This window comes from Pseudomyrmex gracilis, unplaced genomic scaffold (assembly GCF_002006095.1).
Source record: "Pseudomyrmex gracilis isolate BER0280 unplaced genomic scaffold, ASM200609v1 scaffold_15, whole genome shotgun sequence".
Lineage (NCBI taxonomy): Eukaryota > Metazoa > Arthropoda > Insecta > Hymenoptera > Formicidae > Pseudomyrmex > Pseudomyrmex gracilis.
In genome coordinates this window covers 1,065,018-1,090,687 of record NW_018020599.1, presented here as the reverse complement: position 1 = coordinate 1,090,687, position 25,670 = coordinate 1,065,018, and the positions used below count along the sequence as shown (strand labels likewise).

At 36.4% G+C, this 25,670-nt stretch overlaps 4 protein-coding genes across 9 annotated transcripts in view; 2 read left to right on the top strand and 2 right to left on the bottom strand.

Moving 5' to 3' along the window:
- The window catches only part of LOC109863955 (coiled-coil domain-containing protein AGAP005037), a 78,273-nt gene extending 64,168 nt beyond the window's left edge, over positions 1–14,105 (top strand). The window contains exon 20 of the mRNA XM_020444673.1: positions 8,054–14,105. Within this exon, the coding sequence (XP_020300262.1) occupies positions 8,054–9,604 (1,551 nt within the window). The 3' untranslated portion in view covers positions 9,605–14,105. The remainder of the gene's footprint in view (positions 1–8,053) is intronic.
- Positions 14,106–14,524: 419 nt separating this feature from the next.
- On the bottom strand, positions 14,525–16,339 carry LOC109863971 (28S ribosomal protein S22, mitochondrial). Its single transcript, XM_020444704.1, has 3 exons — positions 16,141–16,339; positions 15,156–15,643; positions 14,525–15,051 (listed from the first exon to the last, which is right to left on the bottom strand). Exons 1-3 carry the CDS (start codon positions 16,232–16,234, stop codon positions 14,545–14,547), a joined length of 1,089 nt encoding a protein of 362 aa, XP_020300293.1. The 5' UTR covers positions 16,235–16,339; the 3' UTR covers positions 14,525–14,544.
- Positions 16,340–17,807: 1,468 nt separating this feature from the next.
- LOC109863970 (ornithine decarboxylase-like) lies at positions 17,808–19,977 on the top strand. The gene is made up of 7 exons (XM_020444703.1): positions 17,808–18,046; positions 18,150–18,226; positions 18,475–18,647; positions 18,732–19,032; positions 19,121–19,360; positions 19,461–19,672; positions 19,783–19,977. The coding sequence occupies exons 1-7, from the start codon at positions 17,863–17,865 to the stop codon at positions 19,880–19,882; spliced, it is 1,287 nt and encodes a 428-aa protein (XP_020300292.1). The 5' UTR covers positions 17,808–17,862; the 3' UTR covers positions 19,883–19,977.
- A 402-nt stretch (positions 19,978–20,379) lies between these two features.
- Positions 20,380–25,670, bottom strand: part of LOC109863951 (dipeptidase 1-like) — a 34,853-nt gene continuing 29,562 nt past the window's right edge. For 3 of the 6 annotated variants that reach the window (XM_020444669.1, XM_020444664.1, XM_020444666.1), the window contains exons 2-11: positions 24,739–24,892; positions 23,876–24,038; positions 23,287–23,570; positions 22,900–22,957; positions 22,174–22,350; positions 22,000–22,090; positions 21,592–21,667; positions 21,352–21,502; positions 21,123–21,238; positions 20,806–20,947 (exon numbers count right to left, since the gene is read on the bottom strand). In XM_020444669.1, coding sequence (XP_020300258.1) covers positions 20,887–20,947; positions 21,123–21,238; positions 21,352–21,502; positions 21,592–21,667; positions 22,000–22,090; positions 22,174–22,350; positions 22,900–22,957; positions 23,287–23,570; positions 23,876–24,038; positions 24,739–24,863 — 1,302 coding nt within the window. In that variant the 5' untranslated portion in view covers positions 24,864–24,892 and the 3' untranslated portion in view covers positions 20,806–20,886. Of the gene's footprint in view, positions 20,617–20,805; positions 20,948–21,122; positions 21,239–21,351; positions 21,503–21,591; positions 21,668–21,999; positions 22,091–22,173; positions 22,351–22,899; positions 22,958–23,286; positions 23,571–23,875; positions 24,039–24,738; positions 24,893–25,670 lie in introns of those variants that run through there. The other 3 variants (XM_020444667.1, XM_020444668.1, XM_020444665.1) reach the window with 2 other exon arrangements.

Here is a 25,670-nt window from a genome sequence, read left to right as displayed (position 1 = left end):
ATATCCTGTAGTTTATAACTTTTATGTATTTCTACACACATTCACTGTATGTACAATTCTTACAATTTATACAAAATAGTTCGCAATTTCTCCTTCTTGTATAAACTTATAAAATATGTATCATATCACAATTTTTATTCTATTGTACAATAGTATAAGATATTATTTTAAAAATTGTTGAAGTTTTATCTAGAAACATTTTGATGTTTATCCTCATGTAATTATAAAACATAATTGAAGATTTTTTACAAACATTTGATATCAAAATAAGCATTTTTTATTTTCTACTTATATGTCTAATTCTTCTAATTTTTACTTGAGAAATTTTTAGCAGTTTCGCGAAGTTCTTCGGAGTAGGTCTAGCGAGAGTTCTTAATTTTCTACACAGTGTCTCACAGTCATTTGACATTCTACAGTCCCATAACATCGACATGCTTGTTCGAATGTCATTTTTATTCGAATCTTCGATTCTTAGTTTTTACATGGCTACATTCTTTTTTCATGATCCTGTGTTATTCTCTATCTTATAGAAAAAGAAAAAAAAATAAAACTTGACAAATGTTTTTTCTTTTCTCGTATCTGAAATTTATTTGAGAATGTCGACAAGAGTGCACAGGCAATTCTTAATTAGCTTGTCTTTAGTTGTCTCAAGATGTTTGTAGATGCAGTAAAGAAAGAAGCCGAAATGTGCAATAGATGTAGGCGACTTTTAATGACCAGAAAATCTCTCGCAATGGATTTTTTAAAACTCTCAACTTTAAATAAACTTTTTGCTTTTATCATATGTGAACATTAGCTTTTGCTATTTAAATGACATATGTATATGTGTTAATTCAATATTTTGTCTCAAAATTTATTGAGTTTTGTAATGTAACAGCAACGGTTAGAATAGAACAGTTTTAATTATGTGCGAAATGTGCGTATCATCACACACTCTCATTACAACTCCTGAAGTATTTACTTACAATTCATATTATTGATAAATATACACCAAAATGCATATTTAAGTCGATATATTTAATGCAATATATTATTATTATTATACTATAATACTGCCTTATATCTTATAATGCTATCTCTTTTTTAAAAGCGTGACATCTCAAAGATGTTACTTCTCCTGGCCTGTTAAGTCTGCTTAAATCTATTGCACGTTTTTTTATTTTCTCCATAAAGCGCACTGATACGAGAATCGTGAAGTTTAGGCATAAGAAACGCCACGCGACTTCTCTGTTCTAAGATTACTTGGCACTTTATTGATTTCCTATAGCTTCACACTTTTCTGCTTGAGACCGTTCGAAACATTCTATGCTACGTTCTAGTGCCTGTGTCCGATATGACAAAACAAGTTTTTGTCCGGACTTTTACAATCAAATAAATTTGAAAAAAAGTTCTCGCGGAAAGACGTTAAGTGACACGTATATATATATAATTACAAAACACATATACACACGCACACACATTACGCAGACATATGGATTGGCTAGTCTCTTAGCCGATTCGAAAGACGAGCAAACCTTCATTAAGTCTCTGCTATGCTACGTGCTACACGTCTTTGATTTTAGCGCTCTCACTTGGCCTTTTTCGCAAAATATACCTATATACATTTACCAATATATTACTATATTATATATATATACACAATATATTTATAAAGTTTTTCTCTTCTCTTTGGTTTTCTCTAAATCATCTGCGCGAACTTTTCCAAATAGTCGAGATCGCCTTTGCCGATTCGAAGCGAAAGATAAAGAAAGAGCGCTTTCGCTCGTCGAGCATCGGCGAGTGTCGTTTTGCATCATCGGTGACATAATTTGACGCTTTTAAAAAACGGCCAAAAACAGCCAAGAAAAAAAATGTAAAATATATATATTTTTCGAAGTGTTTATTTTCTACAACAATATATTCTTTTAATAATCTTTATGTAAATATTAACTTAATAGAGTAAAATAATCTTTATCGTTCAATTTCGACAAATTTGTACATATATTCGTGAAGATACGCGCACACACATGAAATATTAAACGTGTGCGCGCATATTTTTTTCACGTTTGTAACGTCGAAAATGGAACTTGAGCCAAGTTTTACAGCGTTTCGATGTTTAGATCGCCATCGCCGATGCAAAACAGTCGACGACATATAAAGCGCGAGTAGTAGCGACCTACCTCGTCAGACACACTCGCTCCAATCCACTTCTTATAGTAAGGTCTCATCTCTTGCTCCTTTTCCTCTGTCCTCTGCCTGTACCGTTCGATATTTTTTTTTTTTTTACGGTTTATATTGGATTTCTCGAGACGTGTCACGAGATGGCACGTGTGCGTGCATCTCACAGAGATAACTGTCCCGTATATAATTGTGCTAAGCCTTCTTTTTTCCACCAGCTTTTCCCTACTCTGTCTTTCTCTTTCTCTCTCTCAGTCTTTCTCTAATCTTTTTCTCTTTTTCTCTCTCTGTCTCTCTCTTTCTCTCTGTCTCACCTCGTCATAACCGCCGATCTTCACTAGACGACGAGAGGTCACACTCGACGCACAACAATCGCGTCTAAACCCTTATGTTCTGATCGTCGCAACCCCTCGCGTTTCTTCGCGGTTGTCGAACAACGAATTGCTGCCGTTCAGCAGCCTGTACATATGTATATGTATATATACGTATATGATTCGATGACAATTAATCGTTCCAGTGGATATATCTCCCGTTGTGTACCTCGTCATAACGCGTGCAACGAGAATCGAAGAGATTTCCGGTTCCCGTCGCACCACAAAGAACGCGTGTCTGCATATACACTCCTATGTGTGTACATGCGCGCGATTAAAATAAATAAACTCGTTATGCAGAATAAAAAATTAAAATTGTATATAGCAAATTAAATCAATTTGCATTGTAGAATGAGACATTATTATTGTTATAACTCACGCGTGCACTTTTTCTACAAGTATTTCTACACATTCACGCGCACATGTGCAAGATGCGAGTGCGAATCGAAACTCGCTAAATTCTTTTCATGAACGTTTATTCTATTTCTCTAATTATATATTTATTTAATTATAAATAATAATTTATTTTTAATATTAAAATAATCTGCAATTATTATTATTTATTATTTTATTATTTTCAATATTAAAATAATATTTTAATATTGAAAATAATAAAATAATATTTATTATTTTCAATATTAAAATAATCTGCAATTCGACGATATAACACACTAGAGACATATAATTTCAAGAGGAATTCATTGAGTTTTTCTATAAATTAAGTTTTTTAATACAAAAATTCTCTGAAAGAATCATTTTAAGTTTTGAACACACACACATACACACACACACACATATAATCTACCAATCTTTAGAATTTTATAGTTTTTGAAAAAATTATGAGCAAAGAACTTGCATTGTAAAACTTTTCTGATAAATAGTTTATTTTATTTCTTTCTAAAAATATATCTCCCCTAGATAGTTTGACAAAAATCGAATACACATTGAGAAAGTCTACTTGCAAAATTGAGACGTCTTTTGCATGCCTTCTTTATATCACCTGTAAATTTCGCAAGTGTCGATTCGCCTCCATCAATGCAGCTAAAAATGCAATGACGAGAGACCATAGGGCACACATAGCTTCTTGGAACAAGAACAACGATATTGTACTACTTAAAAGTTAAAACTGATATATGTGGCATAAAAAAAAAACGTTATATTTATCTTATTAGCAACTAGCAAAACGATACTAGTTGTTCCAGTTCCGAGAGGTATCGGTATTATATTTCGCGAAAAACTTACTTTGCCATTGCAAACATGCACCTGTCTTTATGGAATGACCACAAAACTGCGCATATTCAGTGCGTAATTTTTAAATATTTAATGGTAACCAATTTTTTGGTGAATGTAAATAATGATAATAAGTGAATGAATTTTTTAGTTTAACAAAATTTTCACAACTTTTACAGTGATTCCTCGTAAACTCAATATTAAAACTGGAATTAAAATGATAAATTTAATTAAACGTTATGTAATAATAACGTTATGTAATAACATGTTATATATTAATTAAAACTGTTTGTTGTGTGAAATATGAAGTGCGATTTTGAGGTCATTCCGTGTCTATACGCTGACGTGTAAAATATCTCTAGAAATTTAATTATTAGTTCCTTCTCCACTTTATAATTTGTAACAATACTTGGGCTTCTTGTCTGGTTTTTTCTACGCTATGTCGTTCTTAGTACATGTTTTTGTCGACAATTCGCCATCACACGATCTCCTCCTTCGTTCTCACCGATCAAATCGAGCGTCATCGCGCTTCACATCACATTCGATATATGCGTGTTCCACCCACGTGCGAGACTCATCATCATTATCGTCATCATCACATCTCCATCTCACTTTGCTCTTTTTCTTTCTTTCTCTCTTTCTCTATCTCTCTCTCTCTTTCTCTCTCTTTCTCTATCTTTTCACCATTTATCTCGTGTATATGTATAATATCATCCATCGGAGACACACTTTTTAACCGATATGTATTACGTATGCTCCTTTTTCTCTTTTTCTCTCTCTCTCTCTCTCTCTCTCTTTCTCTCTCTCGTTCTCTCGTTTTTCCTTCCCTTTTCTGTCTGTGTCTATTTCATCATATATCTGTCTTTCTCTCTATATATATATTATATCTGTATCTATCTATATGAGTCTGAGTCCGTTAATATATTGCCTTACTATAAGAGGGTTGGACTGAAGGTTTCTTCTATGTATTTTTTTTTATTGGTCCTGATATTTCTTTTTCTATATTTTCATGTATATATTGATGATCACCTTATTGTTTTCGGACTTTCAGTTTTTTTTCTTTGTTTTTATTTTTACATATCTAGAGTGTCGAGTATTAGGCACGTTCTGTATGTAACGTGTGGCATGTGGCATGTGTGTGTATACGTGTGTACGTATGACAATGCGCGAAAATACATTACATACATGTAATATATACGATTCTCGCATAGACACGCGCATGTATGTTCTGCATGAGAGAAAACGCTTCCGCCGTTTTTTCTTTACATATCTGTTTTTTTTTCTTTTTTTTTTTATATATATTTTTTTTCTCTCTAACTCGCGTCTTCAACGTGCATGCTAACTGTATTGTGCGGTAAGCTTTCCGTTGCTCCGAGACGGAAGGTCGGCGGCGTCGTTGTTGCGGGCATCGACGAGCGTACTCGTACGTAATTTCATGAACGGCGGATTCGGTAAGAAAAACGAATTCTTGTCTCTCTCTTTGTGTAATTGCGATCTACATCTCTTGTGCACCTCGATCATCGGCATGGGCACTACAATCTTCACCGATGTGTTCTACTTTTTTTTTTTTTTACTTCGAACAGGAAAATTTGTGAACGGTAATCATATACACGGAGAGCGTTCACTTGTAGCGATGTTTCTTGTCAAAAAGTAAAAGATATATTTTTTTAAAAATGACTTTGTTTTAATAAAATATAAAATCTAATAATAAAAAACGACGATATAAAAAACATTAGTAACAATCCGATTACCTCTGTTTTAAACAACAAGAAATATCGCTATGTTTAATTACTTCTACTAAATACTTCGTATGCACTTGTTTTCACTTACACTACCCTAATTTATTTGCTCAAGCGGTTTACGGCTACGCAAGTGAATTTTTTAAAAATCATGTTATTTTTTTATTTTTTATTTGTTTTTTTAAGTATCTCTGTTCCTTCTCGCGCGAGAGCAATATTTTATTGCGGATTCGTCAATATTACGGTACGTGTGCCAGCATCATGGTGTTCAAAATTGAAATCTTTGATGTGACGATTTTTACGTTACTCCTGATCCAATTAATGCTACTAATTAAAAATTCTGTTTTGACACGACAAGTCGATGCCCGAGCGATGCGCCATGCTTTTTTAGCTTTTCCGCGAGATCGGATGTCAATCGCGAACGATAAACAAATATCGTACGAAATGTGAGGTCAGTCGGGGTGATCGTTTCACCATGAGACGAAATCACTGATGACGCAACACGATATTCAGTGATTATATATAAATGCAAATAATTATTTTTGCAACAATTTTCTAAGAGTCTGCTTTCCGACTGAAAATTTGGTTGAAAAATCTTTCTTAAACCCTGTTGTTTAAAACACATTGTAAAAAAATGTGCAAAAGAATTTCCGACTTTTAAGAATTTGAACTTTTTAAACATACTTTTCGGTTTTCGCTTGCCTTCGCGATTTACCCTGATTTATCTCGCACAAATCGCGGCACGAACACTCGACTTTCCGTTAAAAACGAAAAACGACGGAATGCGTACCAGTTTTTCTTTTTTTCTCCGCGCGCGATATGACCTCTGTCCTCGGATTTTTGATTTTTGGTTTCTCTGTTTTTTTAAGTTGACTAATACCGGACAGCAATCGATGCCAAATGTAAAAGAGCCCCAAACGAGTACTGACTTGTAACACGCACAACGCACGCACAAAACGTATAACCGACCGCAGGTAACTATCTAACGGAATTAATCATATTTACGTAATTATATCTTACGATTGTATGTCTTTTTTTTTTGTTCACTTACTGCGATTCACGACTCATCATTGCGCTCTCTTTCTCTCTCTTTCTCTCTCTCCTCTCTCTCTCTCTCTCTCTCTCTTTCTATTTCTCTCTATTTCTCTCTTTCTCTTTTTCAGTCTTTTCTCTTTCGTCCATTTCGCGTCTCTCCTTTTTCTCTTTCTCTTTACTTTATTCGTTCACCACATATATTCTGCGTTTGCGAAAGTCATCATTATTTCTCGTATCACGCTCATCGTCTCACCCTCATACTTTTCCTTCGACCATCATCGTCTCTTTTCACGCACAATTTATTACGCATGCACATTATTTGCACATTACTACGCATGCATGATGTAGAAGGAAAAAATAAACGAAATTCGACTCGCGATCTTTCGATCGTACGATCGTGGCGTGTCGAAATGCGTTTTCGCGCTGAAATATTTTTTGTGCGACAGTTGAAATAATTTTTTTAGCGACAGCTGCTTCTGTCGTATTTTACGGCGCTTGCAAAATCGGGAATTGAATCGAGAATTGCGTATCACACGTGTATCATCATTTCAATCGCATATCGTGTTGCAGCACAATCATTTTGAATATTCAAAATCATAGAAATGGTATTAAGTGTATCCGCAAATACTTATATCTTGTGTATCATGTATTTGTACATGTAACCAACAACAAAATATTGTATTTTTTATTTGAAAAAATTTATTATTACACTGATCTACTAATTAGATATTTTATTACAAAAACTAAAAAATTGCATTTGCGACAACGATACATCGGTATACAAAAGCCATTGTATGAAACCTATGTCGCGCGCGAGCATCATCAGTAGTTCATCTTCTAATTTCATTATTTGCATCGAGACGCGCCACTTTCTATGATCACTGCTCTCATTGTCAGAAAAAGCATCCCTGTAGCGACAGCACATTAAACAAATGTATTGTAATATATATCTATATATATGTACACTGAACGTAAATACAATATTAAACTCTGATGAATATTTGTCTGCACTGAACGAATCTCCAATGTAAAAGTGTGTTTCTGCACATATACTCGGGTGTAAATAATTGATGTGAAATTTTCGGAATTCTTTTCTATACGTTTTATATAACGTTGTATATTTATTTGCACATGTCTCTGTATGTATATCATATCTCTACACGCGTAAGTATGTATATGTATCGGTGTACATCACAGCACACATTCACTGTCTTTCGGCGTAAAACACAACATAAAACTCGCGGAGATTCCAGCGAGTTCACGATGACACTTTTTATTATAGGATGCTTCTTCTGACACCTGCGCGAGAGCGCAATCACATGAAAAAAAAAAAAAAAAGCACGATCTCCCCGATGCCGAGGAGCGTCACGCCAGCAGAAAAAAGACGCATTCAGCGGCTTTGTTCTCCCAAAGAGGACGATGCTGGCGTGATGTCGTGCGGCAAATGCCGTCCTGACCGGGCGGTAGCAAGACGATTTTCTTTTTTATCAGTTTGTTGATTCCACGTGTCTGAACGAACAGGCAGCTGCCCCTGTGCCAGCGGAACGCACTGTCGTGGGGTCAGCGAGCGTCCTCGGGGGAGGGGGCCACCCTCACGAGCCATCCGCCGACCATCAGCAGCGTCCGGAGAACGCACTCGACGCTCTGCTAGACGAGCTGCAGACTTTCTCACGACCGGGCTCGCAGATGGGTCACCACCACGTGTCCGGCGGCCTGTCAGTGCACCCGGGCTCTAACGCGCTCCTGGCCGATGTGGGTCGCGCTTCCAGCCTTCGAGAGACTACGGGCGTTCCTGCAGCGACCACTACTGGCGGTGTCCACGGTCGCGCACCTAATATCAGCGACATTGGCCGGAAGGGCAGCGTCGATTCATCGAGCGGTGCTCTTACCGCGCCTCCACCTTCTGCCGGGTTAATGGGTCTACCTGGTATGGTACCGGGCGCCAGTGGAACTCTTCGTCGTCTACATTCATACCCCTCGAGTTCGGACACCGACACTTCACCACCTATTGCTAGGCTGCAAGCATTGTCACTGCAGGATCATCAGCAGCAGCCAACGATGCAGCAGCAAGCGGCGCAACAACAACCGGGCCTGCCAGGACTGCCGCAGGGCTTTCTGCCTGGACAGAAGCCACCGGTGCCGGAGCGGAACGCTGAGCTGTTGCAGCTGGCCAGCGCCAGAAGAGTACCGCCGCCACCGCCGCCGCGCACCAGCTCCCGATCGCCCCTGGCAAGTCCGACCAGCCCGCAGCTGCCGCCCAGAAATCATCCGTGCAGCCTGCAAAGCGGCAATGCGACTCTGCGCCGCGCAACATCTCGCGGCAGCGGAAACCTTATTGGCAAGGAGGGTAAACCACCGATGGCTTTGCCGCCGGACGCCACGGCCATATTGTCTACCGTGGATCAAATTGGAGACAAATCGGTGCCGATCTCATCGTCGGCACCGACATCGGGCGTCGTCGTGTCTCACAATTCGTCGTCCTCGCAGTCCTCCGCGATGTTGTCGACCAGCAACTCGAGCTCGTGCGAAAGCGTTAACTCGCAAGAAGGGCTGCAGAGCAAACGGGGCCGGCAGGAGCAATTGGAGCAGCGTCATCAGGAATTGTTGCGTAAGCAGAAAGCGTTGCAAGAGCAATACGCTCGACTGCAGCAATTGCAGAGAAACACCGCGGGTCTCACCACCGTGCCGCCGGCGCCGCCCGATCTGCTCAAAAAAACCGGTTCCGAGAGCAACCTTCTGGCGAAAATGGGTCTCGGCCTGAGCACCGCTAGTTCCGGATCCCTCACCAGTCTCAGCATTAAACCGCCGCAGCAGATCCCGCAGGATGTCACTTCCGGCGACGCAAACAATCAACTAACCGCCAACAAGATTGAGATCGCTAACGGACAAACGAACCTGACAACCTCCGCGGTGACCTCCACGGTGACGACGTCGACAACGACGAATAGCAGCAATCATATATCCAGCACTTCCATGACAGTCGTGTCGAGCTCAACGACCACCGGATCCGCCACGACTGTCACCACGTCCACCACGACCACAAGCAAGGTCTACGAGACAGACATTCTGTGACCGAGAAGCCGCTCGCTGATCAATTGCTCGACCGTCAAGGTCACTGAAATCGCGCTGGCGAGTTAACACGGCCGTGGACCGGCGAGATCGCGAGGCTGCTGCTAACCAGATGCCCTCGATTTTCATGCAATACAGTCGTGGAAGAGATTGTTGATAAAATGAGTCAAACAAGGAAAGAAACGAAAAGAAGAAACAATGGAATGATGGACACGAAAGACGGATGGAAAAGACTCAGGATACTGAAATGACAAATCGCCACATTCATAATAAGGAGACCAAATAGCTGGTAAAGACAACGGAAGTATGAAGACGAAGCTCGAGCTATAAAAGCGCGAAGAATCAGATAGAGGGAAAAGAAGAATATGAAAAGACTAAGAAAACGAAGAAGACTACTCCCGATTTTTGAGCTCTCTAAACGCTCCATCGCAAAAGAAATCCTCATGACAGACAAAAATGGAAAGTAGAATAGGAATTTAGACGCGCGAGAACACGCGCGATAATCGCCAGTAATCACAGGGCAGTAATCATTACGGTTAACGATAGCATTAATAATCGTAACAAAACAACGGCGCGAAATCTTTGCGAACGTCCAAAAAAAAAAAAAAAAAAAGAAAAAGACGGGAATGATAAAGATAAAAAACCGAAAACGAGTACGCGAATCTCGACGTTGCGGTTCATTGTACTTTGCAATCACGCGATAATATTCGATGCGCTCTGCAAGGCAGGCAGGTTACATCCGGTTGCTGTTGCACCGACGACGCGCACCGGAACGCGTCTTGCCGTTGATTTTCTCGATTTCTTCCTTCGTTCATGATCAGAGAAAAATGTAAAATTCTCAAAATATCTCCCCGAAGAGATCGAATCGCATCCTGTATCACGTAAAAAGAAGCTTTGCGCAATTCTCGAACAGAGCCTTGGTCTATCACGGCGTATTCTTCGCAACGTTTGTGCCAAATGCAAGAAGAAGAAGAAGAAGAAACATGACACATTTTTTAAATTACACATTATACACGGCCTCGCGCGCATAATTCGGCGACGGCCGTTTGTTTGTCACCCGTAAACCCAGCCGGCTATTCGTTCTTTCTTCGTCGTATAGTAGCGCGAGCGTAAACACCGCCAAGATTCTACCGTAGATGATCATCGTATAAATATTATACATATACAAACGTATTATACATATAAATATATACATATATTATATACATGTACGCGCGAGTCGAGATTTATATAAATATATATATACGTATGAGAGAATGGAAACAAGGTAGCTAACTAAGGTACCATATATGAAGATATACGAGATATACTGCAGTCGTTTACTTACATACACACACACACATACACACATTCGCAAAAATTCTATATACGTACACGCGACGGTTAAATGTCGCGCGCGCGAGCGTCGAAAAAACTTTTCTCGGTCGGCGAAATCATATGAGATACAAGCGTTTCGTTACATACACAATATTACGTGTTCTAACGTGCGCCCATACAGCGGAGACACGGAGACACTTTTTTTGTCGCGCTTTAATAAGACGATTAAAATCAACTGCTACGTGTATATACACACATGCAAAAAAATAAAAAAAAAAAAATAAAAACATCCAGCCGCCATATATGCATATACATATATTATACATACAGGATGCGTAGCGATAGGCGATCGACGTGATTATTCTCGTTACTGGTGAGAGCTTACGGGCGGCATTGTACGACAAACGAGATTCAAAAGCGGAAGCGAAGAAACCGGCACGATTGTACAAGGCGCACGACAGGATCTCGACTCGAGAGATCCAAGAATCCATGGAAAGAACAGGATGCAAAGAAAAAAAAAGATCATTCTTTTTAGTGTAACATCTGCTAATATACCGATGATATAATTGATATTTACTGATAAGTGCGGCGCCGAATATTTATGAAAGTACATTTGTGTGCGCGCGTGAATGCGTGGTCAAGTTGCACCGACAATTCGAATTGATGTGTAATCGCACTGTAATAAACTATCTTTTTTACATTACAATAATCTACACTTATATATACATACAACAGAAGACTTCACGTAAAAACAAACTTGAGGTTGAATGATCAGTTTGTACAATTTACGAGATTAAGATTATAGAGAACTTTGTATCTTGACTTACAAATTTTGCAAGAGAAAATTTTGCTCTCACGAACTTTTGAATATTTTTCAAAACCTGCAAAATGGAAATATCAGGAAATATCTATTGTTAATTCATGTCGGTGTAACTGGATCGTCTTTCTCTACCCTAATGTAGATCCGAGTCGAGAGACACGGCAAGACGCGCGAAGGAACCTGTCGGCGAGTTTTTTCCGACGGCCAAAGGTGTGCGTTAGAAAAGAATATATTGCTCAAATATCTACCAACCCAAAACGCGCAAAAGCTCTATTTGCCACATTTCGCAATTGACGCCGTGCAGCGTGCATCCCGTGTTGGATTATTTGGACGATAGTGATTAATTAGCTAATTATCACTTTTGCGACGGCTCCGTCGTCATCGGGACGACGATTGGTTTTCATCGTTGTTTCATTGTGTCGAGTCGTCATGCTTCATCGTTGATTCATTGTCACAGGCGAAAGGTCGGATATTTACGATTGATGTGACGAAGCGACGATTCACGATTCACATCGATGATCGATCTTTGATCGCTTCGCGCAACACTTGGATCAGTTTTCGCGGACGTGATCGCCAATTTGCACTATTTTATCTCAGCTTATTGCACGAAGAGCGAGCTCGTCGTTGCGCTTTTCCAGACAACACACAGATATCGCGGAATAAATCTGACCTGTCTCTTAAAACCAGCAATCAATCTCTTAAATGTCTAACAATAAGCGAAAAACACGAAAATGATCGAAAAAAATCATGCTATTTAAAACGTCTCTGTTGGACTGTTTGTGTTGTTTGGATCACCAGCGCCCGCGACGCAGTCGCGATACTTTGCTTCGAAGGGCCTAACAAGCTGACATTCGCGTATGTGCGTATTTATTTTGTACGCTTTTACCCTTTTAATTAGCTCGATCGTGTACAGATCGGTTCGACGAGGCTTTCGTACCTTAACCCTCGGATGCGTTCGTGTAAGATTGCATTTGCTCGCCGCGAGAATGAACTCTGAGATCGCGAGACGCGTATTTGTCAGCGTCGGGTCGAATTATTGTTTCCGCTTTCAAGCGCGAATGGCGTGCGTTGCCGATTGTTAATTAAAACGTTAAGATACAAAGATTCGCTAGATAATTAAAAAAAAACTTTAAATGTGAAAACGATGTTAAAAAAATTACGATCTTCTAGATTTAATTGTGAAAATCGTAGATTTGAAAAAAAAAACTTCGTTTCGCGTTACGTTAGTTAGTAATTGGAGAAGAATTATTGAAAATTGTTACTAGAAAATTGTTAGAAATAAATTATGCATGCTGCAATGTTGTCGCGAGATCGTGAATTGATTATAAATTGTATCGACGTAATATGAAAATGATAAAGAGAATAAGATTTAATAGTATATTTTACCATTGAACTTTTTAATCTTATAATTTATTAGGAAAAGTAGAAATATATATATTATATATTATAGTATGAATAAAACGCGACAAATTATATAATTAATTTTACTTGCGAACGATCATTTATTTGCCAATCGTAGAAGATTGACATCGATTGTTAGTCGAAATCGTCGGCGTTGAATTGATCGCATCCGGGGGTTAAAACACACACGCGGTGGAGAAATGCATTATTTTTATTTATTTTTCATTATATTGTCACAATCCGAAGCACATCAATAGGAGAAGTTAATCATTTACTTACGGTGTGTAAAAGTGTGTTGTATTACGAATAAGGCGAATGATACTGATCGATAACGAACATTACGATTTGCGAGTGCTTATATCAAATATTAAACGATATAACGAGATCTCTCTAACAGAAAGAAGAAAGAAATGCGAAGGACTTCTCTCTCATTTTCTTCTTTTTTGTTTTCACGTACGTCTTTGTATATTGTTCCACAAATTGTGTAAGTACTTATACTGCTGTCGCCCACAACCACACCGATATATGTTGCATTTGTATAGAAGCTACTTTTCAGCAGTGCATTTTCGTTCGCGGCGCGATACTCGGTAGAGCTTGTTATTTGTTACCGCGAATATGTTTTACTCGCTAAATATACACCTATTCATCTTTCCTTCCCTTTTCCTTCCTTCATTCCTCTCCTCGTCATCCTCTAATCGTAATGAATGAAAAAAACGAAGCGTTTCGGACAGGGGCGCGCCCGTCGATTCGCGCGAAACAATGCGCGCGATCGCCATTCGGTCGATTCCTTGCGTTCACTCTATCTCCGTTCTCTCCGTATAAAAGCGATTTAGCGAAAAAAAAAAAAAATCATTAGTGTAATGTTTTCTGACGATCCTGTACGCCAAATCGAATTGACTTGTTACATTTGTAAATGTTTGTAAGTACTACCGTACGTAATAAAATAATCGAGTAATAATCATCGAATTGCCCTGACGACTACCGTGTGTCTGTTATCCATCGATTGATTCGACCTTACGAACAACGAATAAAGCAAATCATGACATACCCGCAGTGCAGTCTCACTCTTATTTTACAGGTTGCCCTACGGAGAAACACGACGAATTTTTTTTTTCGGGAAAAATTTACGAGTGCTTTTTTTTTTAGCGGAAATTACGATTAACGTTTGTCGAGAGAAATAAAAAGTGTGAAAGTAAACCGTATTATCCGATAAAATCTTTTTCTTTTTCTCTTCGAAGACCTTGGTAAGTGAAAACAAAAGAAAAAGTATATCACAAACATACTCAAATACTTGATTCTATTATGTTATTATCGTGTAGAATATTTAGGATTAGGGACTTGGAAATGTGCATTTTTTTAAATGAAGAGCAAAGTCGTAGTTATTTAATTACAGTTCAGGAATTATTTATTTTTCTGTTTCTACACTTCTTTCTGTTTCTACACTTTCTTCCGGAGAAATGCCGTGCGCCTTTTTGATGCCTTCCTCCACAATTTGATGTTCCAGTTGCAGTTCTTTGTACGATTGCAGGAGCTTCTCGATTGTGCCCGACTTCGGCGAATCCATTCGCGCATATTGCATAATAAACTCTATGTCGTCCGTTTTTTCGGATTGGTCGACCGTAGCTTTGGTTGTGGGATGAATTTTGTAATACAAACGTATCAATAGCACGGCGTCTTTAATTCGACTGGTTTCAATCATTTCGCATAATAAATTATCAATATTGCTCGTCCACACCAGATGAAACACCATCGGTCCGAAGTGACGCGTGGATCGCAGGATATCAAAATCCTTCTCTAAGTTTACGTATTCGTAAACTTCCCGTGTGATCGTCTGATAGTTCGGGTCATCAGGTTCAAATTGCACACATGCGCGATCCAATATGAATTCGTATTCCTTGCGATTTAGTAAACTCTGTAAAGAATACAGTAACGAATATTTATTGATCCTGAGGTTTTGTTATGTTTCTTTTCAAAAATATATATGTAAAATAACAAATAAATTTTCAACGTACTTACCGTTAAATGTTCGCCTTCAAACATCTTTGATTTGACTAGCTCTCTTCCTGGTTTTGGAAAGTAGATCGGTACAATTCTATCTCGTTCTTGCCAAGTGGCATGTCTTAATGTACCATCAGTTTCTCTAATTACTACAAATCTATCTTTATCATTGAGACCAAATGTAATATCAGTAAATACATATTTGGCACTATTGTGATTCAGCAGTGCATGGTCTTTGCATAATGGCACAGATACATCTGTTCTCGGCTTTACTACTGGTGGCATTTGCAAGTATGTCTCGGCTTTACGTTTTGCAGCCTCCTCAGCCTCTCGAAGTTGTTTGTTTGTCATGAATTTGTACTGCGGTGGTTTGAGTTTGTGATTATCTTTGCGAATCCTGAAAACCTTCTTGAAATCTACCGTTGTCAATGTTTTGAGACATTCTTGAACCTCTTCATTGAAAAAAAATGGTGCCGGATCTCTCTCTGTTGGATTTGCTATGTGATCTGCAACATTGTACGTGATATCTCACGATCTACATTAATAACTAGATAAAACAATAAAATTACTATCGATGTTGATGTCGTTTTTATATATATAATCGGGTTCTTAACAGAATTAAAAATATCTTGGTTTTGATCCTTGGGCAAGTTTGAACCAATATGCAAGGTACCATTATGCGAGTAATTAGAAATCGATATCTTTTTTCCAAACGTTTCGGTTTTTATTTTAAACCTTCTTCAGTGGACTTTAATGGAACAATCCCTCCTTGTTTATCAATGACAAAGTGTGTTAAAAAATTAATCGTTGTCAATTTTAAAAAAATGAAATAGTCGTTGTATGTTTAAAATGAAATGTCGTTGTATGTCAATAGCTTCGTCATTACTGTAATAAAATTACTATATTCCCAATTTTCTTTTATACTGCAGACATTTGAAAACACCAAAGCCTAACCTCAAACATATCTAATTATATAAATTCTTTTATAGAATAATAAAAATACCTGTTTCACTTTTTGCTGAAACAAAACTGCGGTGACTCGAAATTACACGAGTATAGGAATGCCGCAGAAATTTGTTCATATGACGTGAGAGCATAATGGTAAACTTATATAGTAGATTATACACCTCCGAAAACAAAAAACATAACCTCTCTGTGTAGCAGTGCGCACTGCACGCAAACTCTGATGATATGTCTATGATGATCATTCTTATGGATGCGTAGTCAACTCTCTGGGCCAATCGGATTTGGTTCCAAATATTTAATTTTGACATAGCCGAAGTGTGAAGATAAATTGAGTCAATCTGAACAGAAAAGCCATTTGCTATTTTGCAAAATTCTCAATATTCATTGAGTTACTAATTAATTAACGTTAACTAATGAATGCGTAAAAAACGATCTAATCTATCTTCACACTTCGACTATGTCAAAATAGCACTTTTCGGACATTCTATATATATGGTTAATTTATATTTACTTATTAATAAAAAATCAGTAATAAAAAATCATAAGAAAATATATTCTTCATATATAATTTTTATGAAAATCATTATATAATTTTTATAAAAATCATTATATAAGTTTTTATGAAAAACATGCCTGCTTGTTTTGAAAAATTATACAAGTCACAGTGTAAAGCAAAAAATAGTAAAGAAGCAGTCAATTATCAACACACTATTACCTCGAACATTTTCTGAAAATGTGCTGAAATATATAAAAAGAATATCTACATAGTTTGTAAAGTAAGTTTTATATGAGTGTGTACAAAGTGGATAAAAAGAATATCTACACGATTCGTAAAGTAAGTTTTGTGTATGTTGTCTAAAGATTGTATAAATTATCATTTTTAACAGTTTTATAAGATATACAGAATGTTTACAAGATCAGAGTCGAATTGTTTTTATTTATTCGACATCATTAATACATTGCACAAGTTTGGCGGAAAAACACCTTCCTAACTTTAGCGGAAAACATCTTATATAAAGTAAAAAAAAGATTTTTTTTTGTTTTTTACCCTAAAAGCGGATATTTTTATATTTCTTACATTTTTATTCACACAAGACATGTGTTCTTTCAAGTTAGTTTGTAATTTTTATTTTATTTAAATGTCATTTAAGTAAATTTATTAACGCTATCTGTTAACATTGAATCTTACGTGTAACATTGTTCATATGGGGAAGTTTTTATATCGTAACGTATTTTCTTTCAAACTATTTACTGCTCCGTATTTAAACAGAAGAGTTTTCTCTTGTTATTCCATTTCTGATTTCTGATTTTCTTTAAAAAAGAGGAAAAGAGCGCAACTGTTATCTATTACGGCAAAAGGTGAATACACCAGGTAAGTAATTCCCCAGTTTTTTTATACAAAAAAAGAATCTTTATTTATCAGAGCTGTTCTCCTTACGTGAAGTGTGAAATATAAATAGAACAAACTTTCCGCAATTAGAATTATTCATCTTTTCAATGATAATAGTTTGTACGCGGAAAACACTTGTATTATCTCACTTATATCATCATTCGTCATCATCAAAGAGATCCCACCAACAGACAATTGCATTAACTTCTAAGTCTTATCGCTGAGCAAATACGTAGGCTGTGATCGATTGTAGTAATAATCTTATCGAAGTATATCTTAGTTGCTTATAAATAGTCATGAGGATTTACTTTTCCGAACAGTTCGTTGCGCTTGGTTTGCGACTATATCGAGTTCTCGCAAGTTGCCATCATGTCTCTTAACGACTTCAACGAGATCAAAGTGTTCAACGACAACCTGGACAACATGGATATTATCAGAAACATCATCGATGAAGAGAATCAAGAAGACGGCTTCTACATCCTGGACATCGGCGACGTAATAAAGAAACATTGCGAATGGATTAAAAAGATTCCGAAGGTTGTTCCGCACTTCGGTACGTTCGCCCTATATCGCGTTCTTTTCTCATTTAATTATCGAAAGATTATTTTTTGTTCTTTAACGTAGCGTCAAAGTGCTGATTTTCTTACGCGTTGCAGCGATCAAATGCAATCCCGATCCAACGGTGATCAAAATACTGGCCGCTTTAAATGCCGGATTTGACTGCGCGTCTGAGGTAAACTATTGCAACTTTCGTTTTCGTTATTCTCTGAATCACACAAGTTTGCAGACACATACTCTTTAAATTGTGGAAATTTTTATTTTTTTAGTAATATAATATGTTCTTTCCTCTCTCTTTTTGAATTACATATAAGAAATCTTTCTGATATTCTTACTGATACAATCTTCTCTGACTTACAAATATAACAAATAGTTGCAGATTTACACACTTTCATTATACATGTGTATAATATTTTGCAATAGGAAGAAATCAAGCAAGTAATGCGATATGGTGTGCATCCCGATCGGATCATATACGCGAATCCGTACAAATCTCCGTCTCACCTCAAGTACGCGAAAAAAGTCGGCGTTAAAAAGATGACGGCTGACAGCGAGTTTGAGCTCTTTAAGATCAGAGATCTGTGTCCCGAGGCCAAGTAAGTGTGTACCGGATAAGTGAGCGATTATAACGTACATACATACGACGCTTGTGCAACAACTTTCTCGCGATGATTTTGCAGAGTGGTGATCCGCTTACGATGCGACGCGAAAAAATCGGGAGTTGATCTCGGAGTGAAATTCGGTTGCGAATCGGACAAGGAGGCTGTGCACTTAATACGGATCACGATGGATCTCGGACTGACATTGCACGGCTTCAGTTTTCACGTCGGTAGTCCGTGCGATGAGCTGAACGCCTACAGCAGAGGCATCGCGATGTGCAAAAAGTTGATCGCGATCGCCCGAACGATGGGCTGCAAAGACGTGCAATTGATCGATATCGGTGGTGGATTTCCCGGCAACAAAGGAACCGATATCGATAAGGTGTGTGTTATATTTGTGATCACGCGCGTTTTCCGTTTTGTTTTATAACACTACAATTTCAACTACTTTTTTACTATTATTTCATCAGCTCGCCAATCTCATTAACGATGCACTTAAAGATCTTGATCCTGGCATACAAGTTATCAGCGAACCTGGAACGTATTACGTTGCCTCGGCGTTCACCCTGGCTGCTTATTTACATTCTAAAAGAATAGCATGTAAGAAAAATGCAATTATAAGAATGTATTATGTAAACGTTGGTACGTATAATTCGTTCGTAGAAGAACTGCTGGGTTTGAAAGCCAGAGTACCGCAAATTCTTGACGAGGTAAGGAAGTTTTCTTCTGCCTAGAATCTGATCGTTTTTAATCGCGTTTTTCTTTAGAAAAAAAAATACAGTTAATTAATTGAATGATTTATTACTGCAGACCCCGAGAAGCAACGAGAAGTTTCTTTCATCTATCTGGGGACCGACTTGCGACTCGTACGATGCGATTGTTCAAGACGCGCAGTTACCAGAACTTCACATTGGCGACTGGCTCGTTTGGGAAAACATGGGTGCTTACACTTTGTCAATATGCACCACGTTCAATGGTTTTCCAATTCCAGCGGTTGTGCCGATTATAAGGAAGAGTCAATGGTAAATGTTTATATGTAAATTTTAAACACTTTGAAATTTCTTAAATAAATTTAAAAGTTTATAAAGTGTGTAATTTTATGTAACTCAGTTTTGATGTATTGATGTTTTAGGGAAAATTTACTGACACTGATCAAATCGTTTCAAAAAAATACAGGATTTATAGAATGGTCCAAATCAATGAAACGGGAAGATTACATTGAAAGTCGCTGACATTGAATCAATAATATACTCTTTTAATTTGTAGTTTTTGTTTTTCTGTTTTAATCTTCTCATTATATATCTCTTTTACTGTGTGTGAAAAAGAATACAAGAACTACAATTATGTAATATATTTAGTACTCAATATTACACACATACATTTTATATTCAATATTACATATATATTGTAAATAATATAAATATAGTAATTATAAATGTTACATAAGTTTACCAATACTACAATAATATAACGTTTACACATTATAGTATTTAGATAATAACAAATCTAATATGGTGATAAAAATACAGATACATGTTTGTAAAATATATTCGCGCGTGAATTGCGCGTGAACTCGGAGAGTATTACCCCGTATCTTTATTACCCCGTATTTAATAATTAAAATTTAACTAACATAATTAAGTTATAGAAAAGAATATTTAAATTGTCAAAGATTTATATTATTACATAAACAAGAGAATATAAGAATAATATGTGAAATTTGTAATAATATTTAAAGTAAGTTAACTAAAAAAATTTTTAAAAAATTTAATCGATTACATTTACATACTGCACAATACAAGATTATATATCATCAAAAATATAAGAAAAGAGATATTTTTAAGTATGATTTAATAAACACCAATTAATCTTCATTAATTCCATTGTAAATCACATTTATTACTTATACCACGCGATAGGAGCTATGATAAGTAATCGGTCATTACATTTGTATTATGCTATCTGCCTGGAATAATAATTATCTTTTATCTAGATTTGAAATATATTACATAGAAAGGTAAAATGAAATTAGTTCCAAAATTATTGAATAAAATATGTTTTATTATCAGATTTGTTTTAACAAAGTATTATATATTGTTATTGTTAAATATTACTATTAATTAGTAACAATACATAATAAGACATATTTTATTATATATTATAATATATGATATACTATTATTATTAAAGTATCATATATATATTGTTATTTAAATGAAATTATTGTTGCTCACTTTTAGCTCTGCTCTTTCTGATTTACAAATGATTCGATATCTGATATATTTAGATTGTTCCATCTAGAACAAAACAAAAATTGAAACCCAATTTTTCTCAAATATGTGTTAAATATATATCGGAAAAATTGTTCTTCTGTTTCTTACAATATATATATAAATTCACACACACACACACACACACACACACACACACACACACACACATTCTAATTAATTTCACATGATAATAACTTACTCTTGCGCAGTTTGACACGCGCCGGGTTTAAGTCCTTCTCTTTTTTGTGCGATGTATAATTCATTTCCAGTTATAACATCTTCCAACGGTGCTTCGGACGATAAGGAATCCCGCACCTGTTTGAAAATATACATATGTTATTAAAATATGAATGAAGCAAAAATAAAATATTTTTTTATCTCATTTGTTTTAAATACGTCGTAAATATATGTGAGTTTGCTGCACTTACCGCTTCTACTGCTTGGAAAACTCGAATAAAGTTTCTTCCAGCTAATTTTTCTAAATCTTCTCTCGTCCATGTCGGTTCCCTTTCACGATTCTCGTGCAAGCGATCGAAGAGATCGGGAAATTTGGATACATCCTCCAAACCTATCGGCATTCTAATTGTACGATTTTATTGCAAAATATTCACAATGATCGTCCTTTTTACGTGTGCTATGTCACAATACAGAAAGGTGTAATTACTTACGAGGTTACGCCGTCATAATCTGCACCAATACCAACATGATCCACACCGATAAGATTTCGAATGTAATTAATATGATCTGGAAACACATCAATATATATTTAATCAAAACAAAAAACTAATATTGAATAGAAAGTTAATTATAGACAGACGTATTATCAGAAATGACTGATCATTATCGTTGCAACTCGAGAGCAATGATACGACAGAATAAAAGCTTCTATTACACAATGTTGCATCAGCAATTTTGCCATGAGTTTTTCTTTTTTTTAAATTATAATTCTCTCTTTTTTATCTTATGTGCAAACTTCCTACGACTTTATCTACGATGATTTATTTATTAGTGTAGTGAAGTATGTGCGTAATTAATAAATACGTGCGGATTGCGCAATAGAATGAGATATTCAGTACCTACAACATCGTCGATCGTTGCGTTTCTCGTGATATTGCAATTCACAAATTCGTTATAGAAGTTTACCATGACAATTCCGTTATTTTTTTTCTGAAAAAAAGGACACAATTTGAAAATCTACGTGTATGTGTGTGTGTGTTTTTCCAGAAAAAGTTTCTGGGAAATATACTCACAACCAGATGCAAAACATCGTCGGGGACGTTTCTGTAATGTCTGCAAATACTGAAGGCGGACGAGTGTGAGAATATGACGGGAGCTCGCGTGGTCGCGAGTACCTCTTTCATAACGTTGTGCGAGACATGCGACAGATCGATCAGCATTCCAATTCGATTCATCTCGTAAATCATTGTCTATAGTTCACAATGTGATAATAATAATATGTAATTTTGTAATTAATATGTACATTGCTTATATAAATTGCTACAAAACGATCGATATAAAACTTATATAAATCGTTTTTAAATAGCATCGTATTCTAATTTTATTTATATTTGATGTGTGTTAATAATAATGAGGCACAATTAAAACTTTCAAAGATAAATTTCAAGTCAGCATATTTGCTTTACATTTGATCACAAGTATTTTGTGAACAATATAAGGAAATATATAAATAAGTATACTGAAATGCTGATTAGTAATCGTTGATTTGTTTTTGTTTGATCAAATTTACGATATCGACTTTTCAAGTTGTAATATTCTTTTCTATCTTCATTCAATTACTGTTTGCTAACGTAAAGTCATATCATAGCAATCTCATTTGTTATCAAGAAAGATACCCTGCGAATACTTGTAAAAATATGAAATATTGCTCTCAATAATATTTCGGCAAAATATAATACAAGCCACGTCAAAAACTTAAAAATAATAAATAATATATACTTGCAACATTTCTTACGTACTTGCCCAAACTCGGTCAGATTGTACACATATCCATCATTTACGGGAGACGCATCAGCCCTGAAGAAAAAAACCAATTTTACGAACTTGAGAAATTTCTCTCTCTCTCTCTCTCTCTCTCTCTGTGGGTTTTTAGCAAAAAACAAAATAACATTTTTCTTGGTTTTGACAACACACTTCAAGATAAGATTAAAAATTTCTTTGTCATCGTCATTAAGATAAGCAAAGAATTCGAAAGTGCGTAATATATTATACAACACAAGACTGAAATAGGATATCCCGTATTTTGTGACTTATGTATCCTAGGCACAGAGAATTTGCGGCGCTTACGATTTTCTGAACCTAAGTGCGATAAGAGCAAAAATATTCCATTACGCTCGACGTCGTACCACGGCGTGTTGCAGGTATGAGTCAGTGTCAAGTAACGGACTCCGAGGTCGTAAAAGAGCCTCAGAACCGCCAGGCTCGAATCCACGGAGTGGCCGCCCTCGACGGCAATCATAGACGATATCCTACCGGTTCTCCATACGGTCTCGATATCACTTGCGGCGGTGACCAGCTGCAGATTCTTCGGGTATCGACGTATCAGCCGCTTGATCACATCGATCTGTCGTAACGTCAGCTGCACGGAATCCTTGTACTGCGATTCGCACGATACGTACGCTACCCAAAACTAGAAAAAGCAACCATATATTCAATATCGTTATCGCGGAAGCGGCGGACACGGACGGTGCGCGTAAAAAAAACATGTGCGGTAGAAAAAAAGTTGTCCGAGAAATAATGATCTTGTATCGCAACACGTGACAGAAAAGATATGATATAATAAATAAAACAACAAAAAAAATATATATAAGTAATGAAATATGATAAAACTATGAAAGTTCCTTAGAATGAAAGACAACCGCACGAGAGAGCGGGAGAAGATAATTAATCTCGCAAAAAGAGCAAGATTCTGTCGTGCGAGATCTTGTGACTCACTTGTCCACCCACTTTGCCCTCAGTCAGGCGAGGCAGATCGGTGAAACACGACGGACATGCGGTTCTTCCCCAGATCTCGTCCTGACTCAGATTGCTTTTGAAATTGAAAGCCGATATGTTGTTGCTCAGCTTCTTATAAAGATTATACGGCAAGTCATTGTGACTGCAAACATACATGACACAATAACAATCCAATAAGACACGCTTAGAGCTGATTCTATTATTTGTGCGATTATTTGTATGCATCTTAGAGAATTACATTTTTTGTTATTTTCAGAAATCACACATTACGCCCAAAATAATTTGCATTCGTAAAAAAAGAAATTAAATGTGATCCTCTCGAACGTTTTAGAGAGTCAACGGGATTCGATTAAATAGTGATCGTCGATTCACGTAACTCGCGAGATAAATACGATTAATGCAAAATCACTTATGTAATAATAAATCATCATTTATGTGATAATTCGCACAGTGAGACATTAGCGTTCACGTCTGCTTTTGGGACACTTCCATTCTCTCGTTTTTTGTTTTATCTTATTTATTTATAATATTAATACGATCTCGAGCTGATATATCATCCCTGAGTTCGAGTAATACGATCGAGTAATTAATACGATCGAGTAATACGATCAAGTAATTAATACGATCGAGTAATTATTACATATAACAAAGTAAAAAACAAAAAAAAGTAAGGAAAGAAAAACGATAGATATAAACGACAATCTACGCTAAAATGTGCAAAATCGCGTTAGCTCTAGCAATTTCTTGTCTCGATTACAACATTATCGTATTAATCGAATCAAACTGTGCCGGTCATTTGCTTCTTTCATCATCACATTTTCAATTACATACGATTACTTTACCCATCAATAAGCGGCGCTGAGTCGAGAGCGTCTCTCCCTTTAAAGACGTTTACGCTCAGACCCACAGATAATCCAATCACAAGTAGAAGGACTGATATGAAGACGGCGATGTTAATGTACATCATTTTCCCCGTACAACATAAAAAACTCGTGCCTGAAAAAAAACGAAAACATAGCAAAGTTAAAACCTCGTTTTATCGTAGAGAAACAAGGCGGTATTTAAAAACGTACATAAAACTTAATTACAAGAGTTGAATTAAAAATATATTAAAAATAAAAATATATAAAATATCCAAATATATAAAACGTAAAATTACATAAAAAATTTACTTGTTTATAGTGTACATCATTCTGTACATTTGGTTTTTTGACACAGAATGGTTTAAGATAGTAGATAAATGTTCTTCTTGCGGTTTACGTATATATTTTATTATTCTTTTTTTTCTATTAAAGTACGTATAATATAAATATTGTCACAAAAATACATATATCAGGTGTTTTAATCAGTAAATGTAAAACAAACATTTATTTTTAAAAATGCAAAATAAAAAACGGAGTATTGCGTATGAGAGCGGTAATTCCCGTGGAAATGGTCACTTAGCTGGGGAGCGATAAACGGTGTTGATTCATTTAGAGCACTCATGTCGGATGTATTGCGTGTATTGACGCTACTGATAATACGTAAGAAACACGAGATAGCTGTGTGTTTCGAATGTGCGCTCTTAACAAATAATTGTCAATTGTCGATATCAGATAATGACATATACAATCGACTTTGTAACTCACAAAGTTGCAAAAAATAATGTCTCATTATTTAAGATATTATTTGTGCAACATCAATCAAAGCCATTACGCCGCCGATTATTGTATGTTTGTAATTCATGTAGATATAAATGATGGTTAAAAAAAATATTTTGTTATATGTATTACAC